The sequence below is a fragment of the Carassius carassius genome, chromosome 9 (genome assembly GCF_963082965.1).
Source record: "Carassius carassius chromosome 9, fCarCar2.1, whole genome shotgun sequence".
Taxonomy (NCBI): domain Eukaryota; kingdom Metazoa; phylum Chordata; class Actinopteri; order Cypriniformes; family Cyprinidae; genus Carassius; species Carassius carassius.
Window position 1 is genome coordinate 7804203 of NC_081763.1, and position 9095 is coordinate 7813297.

Consider the following 9095-nt stretch of genomic DNA (forward strand, 5'->3'; position numbering starts at 1 on the left):
GGACATCACATTACTAATGAATGTTGCACAAATGTAAATATGTAACCTATTCTCTATTGTAACTTGATGTCTTCCTCTAAGTCTGCCATTGTGAAAGGAAAGTAACTGTAAACTAGCCTCTACCCGAAGTCCATCATTTCCTGTTGTGTCATATGGATTCACTTTCACAGAATAATAAAATGAACTGTGTCATTTATTTTTTGTTTTTTTGGTGTCGAGTGTCACGTTGTGAATCATGCATTTTGCTGGGAAATATTTGATTGTCATATTACCGTAGGCTTACCGTTAACCACATGGCATAATATAAAAGTGAAATGCTTGTATGAATGATAAACAATCAGGACAAAAGTCCAAAACACTCAGGAAAATGGAGAAACATATTTAACGTTGGGCAAAACATTTGCTGTGTTGTGTTTCTAAACAAACTTCAGTAGCCTATCAAATCCTTGAATTAGATTTAAATGTATGCATGCACTAAATTTACAGTAAAGAGTTTAACATGTGTTACAAATAGCTAAATGGTGTGCTTTATCAAGGCTTCCACTCAAATATCAGGCAGCACAACTGTTTTTAAGATTGATCATAATCAGAAATGTTTCTTGAGTGGCAAGAATGATTTCTGAAGAATCATGTGACACTGAAGACTGGAGGAATGAAGCTGAAAATACAGCTTTAACACCACATTAATACATTACACTTTAAAACATATTCAAATAACAATATTATATATATATATATATATATATATATATATATATATATAAACAGTATTCGATTTTGTTGTGCATTTTTGATCAAATGAATACAGACTCAGTGAGCATATATAGTATCAGACCCTACCTAATGACTTTGTATATGGGTCACAATTTTCCTGCGCTTTGAGTGAATCGTTTATGCTTTATTGCTTTGCCACTCTAAATATTGCATTGCTCATCCATAATTCTGGATGACTGGAATGTGGAGTGCATGGGAGAACATAAATCACTCGGAATACGCTCTCCCATAATGCATTGTGCTCGACTTGACCTTCATTTCCAACGTGAAGAAATGCACTTATAAATGTCAATAATGTGTCACACTACTGTTTAAAAAGTCCTGGTGCATAAAGTAGAAGGTATTTAAAGTACATGGCATAGTAGCTAGATCACAGTCTGTGTATTAAACGTAAAGAGATGATACTCTACCATCTAGTGGATGAGAGAGTCCTCAAGTCTGTTATAACTTAACACACAAACCTGAGAAAGTCACAACAACAGCAACTTTTTTTTCTTATTTCCTTTATTTTCTTATCCTTTTGTGCCAGTAAAAAGATCACTCATATTTGTGGAGAATGAAATCACTTGTGTCCACCACAAACAGCCCTATTACGTACATCCCCTCTTCCTGTAACAGCATGTGCAGGGGCCTTTCATTAGCTTAGCTTTTCTGTAAATAAATCTAAACACTTCTCGGTGACCACGTTTCTGCTTTTGAGGACAACAAAAGAACTCAAACGGGAAAAGATGTCAGATTTACACACAAATAAAGCGTAATGTGCATTATTAGCAGGATCTGGCCATGGGCTGATCAAAGAATTTTATTTTGGATGTACAAAATGTTATTAGGACGCCTCAACATAACTGAATGAAATGTGGCGGGAATCTGATGCTAAACACAAATAGGTTTTGGCGGATGAGGTACAGCAATCTTTCGTTTCAAACGTCTTTTCCTAACACTCACATTCTTATAAGTCTTTCTGTCTGTACAGAGCTTAAACTAATGGTTATAAAAGTAGTTTATATAGACAAATCTCTGACTTTTAAGGCAAAGGGTTTGACTAAAGCTTAAATGGACGGACGCACCTGGATATTGTGTCTCTTGAGAGGTTCCTCCTCGTGAGAGGTTCCTCGAAGCCTCAGATGTTATATTTTGTGCGTTGTTAGACTGTAAGAGATGTAGATCACCAGAGCTGCCGTAGCATCAGATCACGGCCATTAAAAATGGCGCCTTGAGGCTGATGGGTAATTCAGAATAACAGTGTTGTCCACCATCTTGGCTGTTTTGGACTACTTTGAAAAATCTTCCTGAGCCTTCCGATAAAAACACTTTCCTTTTTCTTTGACTTCTTCAGCAAGGACTGAAAGCAATGTTGTGCTTCTGCGGCCTTGCGTTCCCACACACCGTGTGACATTGGAGGTAATACCAATCATTATTACTCTCAGAGCGGTCGATATTAAAGTGAACAAGTGAGAAGTGATCATTTTCAAACCTAAGAGACTGAAAGCCCGTGTCCACCTCGTAATAATAATAATATTGATAATAAAAAGATAATTGTGACTTTTTAAAATCCCAATTCTGACTTATTTCATTGGAAAAATTGTGAGAAGTTAATTTAGAATTCTGAGAAAGAGTAAAAATTGTGAGATATAAACCGAAAATTCCGATTAAAAAAAGAAAATTCTGAATTGCTAGATATTAACTTTGAATTCTGAACGGAAATAAAATGGCAGATATAGAATTGCGTGCAAAAAAGACTGCAATTAATCGCATCCAAAATAAATGCTTTTGTTTACATAATATATGTGTGTGTTCTGTGTATATTTGTATATAATAACAAACATACAGCATATATTTTGAAAATATATGAATGTATATATTTCAATTCATATAAACAATATCATATATACGTTTAATATATAAATGTAACATTTTTCCTAAATATATACATGCATGTGTGTGTATTTATATATACACATAATAAATATACACAGTACACGCACATTTATTATGTAAACAAAAACTTATTTTGGATGCGATTAATCGTTTGACAGCACTAATATATATATTAGCGAGATAGACGCGGAATAAAAATAAAAAAATATGATTTTTTCTTTCCTGGAATTTTGAGATGTACATTTGAAATTCTGAGAAAAAAAAAAAAAAAGAATTGTGAGATGTTAACTAAAAAAAAAAAAAAAAATTGCAAGAGGTTAGTTAAAATAACTAAATATATATGCTTACAATTTCCAGAAATAAATTAGGAATTGTGTAATAAAAAGAAAAAAAAAAAGTCACAGTTATCTTTAAGTTGGTATCGCGTGGTGGACACAGACTTCCATAAACTTGAGATTCTTATAAGCTGAGATTTGTTCTCAGGTTGCATAGCAAAACAAGGAGCGTAAAACTACACACAGATTTTTTCCCAACTTCGAAGGAAATGTTTCATCCAAAGCAGCTTTACAAATAGCTTTACCTCCATGAATTAATATATATATATACCTCTTTCCAAACACCTGACTCGGTTTCATTTCATTGTTAAAAATATCTCACACATAGAAGCGAAGGACCCAGCTGCTATACAAACACATGAGACTTTTGATGATACACCTTACGTTAATAAAAAAACAACGTCTGAGGCCCAAGCAAGCCACAGACAATTGCAACTCTATGTATTCATCATAACACACACACCGGATCTTTGATACGTCTTCGAAGGACATCCCAGCGTCTGTATACACCGTTGCACTCACAGTCATTTCCACAGTCCTCGATTCCACAGACAATGATTAAAAAATAAATTAAAACTTCTCGATTGGCCATGCTGTTTTATCAAATTACAAGCAAAGAAAAAAAAAAATAGAGAATTGGCTCTTCGATCCAGGACAAAGAAAAACTGTGGTTTTAATCCCCAAATCTTAAGGATAAAAATAGTTTTCTAAGATGATCGAAGGACAGAAGCGTTAAAAACTCTGAAACTTAAAAGGAAACCCAAAACACTGCTGCGAATCCCCGAATCCCGCTCGCTTGCTCGACTTGTGTAGACCGTCTCCTGAAAGAGTTCTCCGTCATCTGTACCTCTGTTTAATTCTTTCACCGAGGGGAGAGGACAGTCGAGTCCTGGGCGTAATCGTTAAAGACAGTTCCTCTCGTTCGCTCGTGTCCAGTTCCTCGGTCCGCTGTAGATTCTCCTCCAGGACGTCAGTGTCATCTGAACTCGTAGATGGGTGCGCTGTGTTCAGGGACGTGTGTGAGGTTCAGAGACTGATACCTGATAAGAACAGGATTCAAATTGGGTTCTTCAGGTAAGATATATATATATATATATAGAATATTTGCATTCATTTTTTCTGTATGCAATGAATCATTTTTCAATACTATACCATTCAGAGCTTCTGTGGTAGTAGTAGCCCTCGATGGTGGCTGTAGACTTCTGGAAACAGATGTAGTAGAAGCCAGCGAAGGAAGCACCGCTGATGTCTTTGATTGTGTGATCTGGAACTAGGAACTGCTCCTGAAACAAACGCACACAACATTCGCTTAGATTATTTACATTATTTATTGAACGGTCATGGACTCGTAGATATACACTACTGTTCCAAAGTTCGGGGTCAGTGAGATTTTTCTGAAAGAAGACTCTTCTGCGCATCAAGGATGTATTTATTTGATCAAGAACGGTGTAAAAAAAGGTTATATTGCGAAATATTACGACAATTTAAAATGACTTTTCTATTTTACTATATTTTAAAGTGTAATTTATTCCTGTGGTGTTAAAGCTGTATTTTCAGCATCATTCCTCCAGTCTTCAGTGTCACATGATCCTTCAGAAATCATTCTGATATGATGATTTGATGCTCAAGAAACATTTAATATTATTATCAATAATCAAAACAGTTGTACTGCTTCATAGTGATGCATATTTCATTTTTTCAGGATCTTTTGATGAATATAATTTTTTTTTAATTTCATTATACATGTATTTAATGTTATTTATGATCAATTTAATGAATCCATGCTGAATAAAAGCAATATTTTCTTAGAAAACTACAAGAGAAATCTCACTGAGCCCAAACATTTGAACAGTACTGCATACGGTTTTAGTCCTAAAGTATACCTTCCACCGCATGAAGACGTAATCGCTATTCTTTAGTTCTTCATAGTCGAAATCATCCGAATTAAAGCTTTTCGCGTACCGATAAAATGCTTGGAACTTCCCCTAAGAGAGAAAAAAAAGAAGAGAAAAACATGTTTAGCAGATCGCTTTCTACTATGACTCACACTTGAGTCATGATGCATAATGATTCATAATCATAACTTGTGTACAGCATTATGTACACACTGAATCATAACTATTTATTACCCAGTGTTTTCGGTCGACATCCTCATCCGCGTCCCATTTCCTGGTTAAAAAAGGCCTTTTCTTGCTTATGATCTCTCCAGCGAAGAAGGTAGTGAGTGTGGGATATTCCTACAGAGAGCAACAGAGCAGGATGAGAAACACGTTCCCTTCAGTCAGCTTCGCTGTGAGCTGATAGAAATGTCTGATACAGTCACACTCGAACATCAAATCAAATGAACAGCACAGTACTGTCAGTGCACTTTATATTCGGCCCTTACGTTTTCTAGTTTTATGACAGTCCTTGTCTCAAGACGTTTTGATGTTTTAATAGCCTTTCTTGTTTAAACTTAAGTATGGCGTTAAAGCTCAACTAATTTTCATTTATCAGTTTCAAGCGTCAATTTTAAATGACTGATTCCAAACTCTAATTTAATTATTTAATTGCATCCTCTCCCCAAATGTTTTACTGAAGTCTAAAATGTTTTAATAAAAACACACTCTACCATTCAGAAGTGATTTTATTTCTGTCATGAAAAGAAACGTATAGCGTAGGTTTATTCAGCAAGGATACGTTAAATTGATCAAAAGAGACGGTGAAGACATTTATAAATGTCACGAAAGATTTGTTTTGTATTCGTTAAAAATAATAATAAATACAAAAATGCTTTATTTTTAGTTCTTTTTAGTTTATTTTTATGTTAGGCTTCTGCATCTTGATGAAATCACAGACTATCATCAGTGTGAGGACAGCAGCCGTGTCCAAACACACTGTGCACTGCTCCACCAGAAGACCCCAAAAACAGAAACGCTCAGACAAACAAGAGTGTTTTTTGTTTATATCACGCCCTGTCATAAACGGGCACACGTTTAGTAAACAAGCCACAGTCTGATAATGCGCTCACATTGACCATGAGTCTGGCTCACCTCTGTCAGGCCTTTGATCTTGAGGTATCCGCACAGGTACGAGTCCTCCGTGGTCACGTGCTGTGGGTCCAAAGCAAAGCTCTTTAATAAAACCTCACAGACATAAACCAGCAAACGTGCGTCAGAGCAGTAGCATCCATTGCAACTACATTAAAGTGCTAACCTGGCCTCAAACATTAAGTTATGATAGACAAATTATCATATTTGACTTAAAAATGGGTAACTGATCCATACCAGAGTCAGTTATGTAGAATATTAGAAACAGAAACGCGTTTGACACATAAACATTAAACACATAAACAGCATTTCTGACCTCAACTATTTAGAAGACTGCCTGTTTGTAAACAGACAACATTTTAGGGCTTACCTGCAGAACCACCTCGACATCATACGAGTTTCCTTTGCTCTTCTGGTAGCCGCGGAACTGGGAGCCGCTGTAGAGCAGCGAGGTGCTGACGCCGGGCTGGAGGGTGTTGATCGGCGGGGGCGGCACGAGAGAGGCCGAGGCCGTGAAGGCCAACCACGGGCCCTGGCGGCGGTCGGTACGGACCGGCATGTTTGATCGCTTCAGCGGGGCTCTCCCCGAGCACAACCAGCTGAGCAGCTCTTATCTGACTCACTGAAACAGGAGAAAACGCAACACTGACGGCGCGATGCGTAAGTTTCGGAGTATCTCCCGCAGGACGCACGGCTACGTCCCTTCAGAGCAGAATGAAGGCGCTCAACGGCGAGTCATGTGACCCAGCATGCTGCTATTTGATTGGATGAGTAACAAGGACGCTGAATGCTCATTGGCTGCTTTGGGAAAAGCACGATGGGTTTTGTAGTCCTACTTGATGGAAACGTTACTGTAGGAATGGAGGGAGTAGTTATGTTGTAGATGAGACAGCTGTTTCTAAACGACGAATTTGCCATTAAAACATGTTTAACGGTTGTCAGTTTGTGTATATATAGATATATAAAAATAACATTCTTGCTGGTGTAATGTTTTTTTTTTATGTGTGATATTTTAAATTATGAAACACTTTTTGGCAGAAAGGATTGAGTTAGCCATGGGAACTTTAGGAAATTTAGATACATATAATTGTAATGTTACATTTATATAGCTGCCTACACCCCATTTGAGAAATGTCATTTTATGTACTGCTCTCTGTGGTTACAGTCAACAAATGGAATTGTTGTAACACTGAAAACTCCCTGTAGATGGCAGCATTGCATAAAATACAAAACAAATAATTACACTAATGCATCTCAGTAATAATAAACAAAAACAATACAGCTGCATACTTGTTTACATGTAACAAATATACAAATATATAATAAATTAGTTTACAATTATTTTTAATCTGAATCTGACTTGACAAACATTTTAATGGTGTTCAGACAATCGCATGACGTCCAGCTCATCCTTCATAAAAACTAATGTCCTTTTTCGGATCTCTGAGATGCACTTGCGATCCTCATCACCTCTTCATCGTGTATCTATCAACAAAAAAAAGAGATTCCAATATTTATGTATAAGTCTTTAATGATGTCCTTAAAAAAACTGATTTGTGAGTCTTCTGTGTGGTTATTGAGTTATGATATGGTCCATATATGATAATACATTAAAGGAATATGTCTCTTACAAATGAAAGCTTGCTGAAAATGCCCTCACCTCATGCCATCCAAGATGTAGATGAGTGTTTCTTTACAGATTTAGAGAAATTCAGCATTATATCACTTGCTCACTAATGTATCCTCTGCAGTGAATGGGTGCCGTCAGAATGAGAGTCTAAACAGCTGATAAAAACATCACAATAATCTACCAGTAATCCACACAACTCCAGTCCATCAATTAACATCTTGTGAAGTGAAAAGCTGTGTGTTTGTAATAAATAAATAAATCAAGATGTACTCTACCTATAATATTGCTTTCTCCAGTGAAAGTCATTTCGTCTGAATCAGGAGGGGAATATGCACAGGTCAAGCACCATTTACAAGCAAAAACAGTCTTTTCGCTTCACATAGCATCAACTGATGTCGAATCTGTTCCGATGATTTGGATGGCCTGAAAGTGAGAACATTATCACTAAATGTCTACATTTCTGGGTCAACTATTCCTGTATCAATATATGTTTAAAGGTTGTTGTTTCTTTTATTCGGACCTCCAATTGTCCCAAAAGCTGCAGTTCCAGACTCGAGAGGGTTTCAGAGAACTGGTTGCCCCGTTCCTGGCAGAAACCGACATGGTCTTCAAGTACTGTAGCTCAGCATCTGTGATCTGTTGCATCTCTACTATTCTGTACAATAGAATGGAATTTAATTTGTGACCTTGTGCCATTTTCCCAGCTTTCCTGAGAGCGATGAAACTAACCTGCCTCCTGGAGCTGTCAAAGTCAGCTGCTATTTGTGCTGCTTTCTGTTGATGGTCAGCCACTGCCTCACAGGAAAAGGATTCCACCTCAGCTGTTCACTGAGCATGCTAAGTCGAACCCGCATCAAATATCTGCACACACAGAGCCTACATTTTGCTCTTAAATGTACCTAGGCCGTCAATGTAAATGGATTGTTCTGAGACTTCTTAGGATTTGTAATAGCTGCTGTGTCTTACATTATAAAGAATTGCTTTAATTTGTTTATTTGGCATTCCAGACAAGGATATGACTCCAGCAATGCTCCTGTTCCAGGGAGGAGATCCAGTTTCTCCGCATCAGGATCGTCAGCAAACATGTTGTTGAAGAGCCGAGGTCCATTCATAATAACTGTGTGTTAGTTTATATTAAACTTAAAGTTAATATTTTAAGCATCCTAAATTACTAAGTCATCTTTACAAAAATACCTTGCAATTGTACTTGGTATACTAAACTCAAAATCTGCAAAATTGGAACAACTCATTTTGTGCTTAATGCACTTTAAGTAGTGCTGAGGTCTAACTAAAGTTACTGAAGTACATTTGATTTGGCTGAAGTGGAATTATTGTATACAAGTATACTTCAGGCACACTTTAAATATCTTGCATTTAAAGACAGATATTATACAGAGATCATACAATCCTTATTAACAGTGATATTAAAATATAATAATATACTATTTA

The 9095-nt window shown here is 36.6% G+C and overlaps 1 protein-coding gene across 1 annotated transcript; it reads right to left on the reverse strand.

Moving 5' to 3' along the window:
- Positions 1-3352: 3352 nt before the first annotated feature.
- Positions 3353-6762, reverse strand: LOC132148841 (glucose-induced degradation protein 4 homolog). Its single transcript, XM_059557580.1, has 6 exons — positions 6387-6762; positions 6020-6079; positions 5117-5224; positions 4871-4972; positions 4140-4270; positions 3353-4027 (listed from the first exon to the last, which is right to left on the reverse strand). The coding sequence occupies exons 1-6, from the start codon at positions 6573-6575 to the stop codon at positions 3964-3966; spliced, it is 654 nt and encodes a 217-aa protein (XP_059413563.1). The 5' UTR covers positions 6576-6762; the 3' UTR covers positions 3353-3963.
- Between the last annotated feature and the right edge of the window lie 2333 nt (positions 6763-9095).

What these genes read in the sequence shown, in the direction of transcription:
- LOC132148841 (XM_059557580.1), bottom strand. Translation starts at nt 6,575, where the DNA reads ATGCCGGTCCGTACCGACCGCCGCCAGGGCCCGTGGTTGGCCTTCACG. An exon ending in ACGTCTTCATGCGGTGGAAG is followed by an intron (nt 4,271 to 4,870) that starts GTATACTTTAGG and finishes CGTTTGTTTCAG; the next exon opens with GAGCAGTTCCTAGTTCCAGA. An exon ending in TACCACAGAAGCTCTGAATG is followed by an intron (nt 4,028 to 4,139) that starts GTATAGTATTGA and finishes TGTTCTTATCAG; the next exon opens with GTATCAGTCTCTGAACCTCA.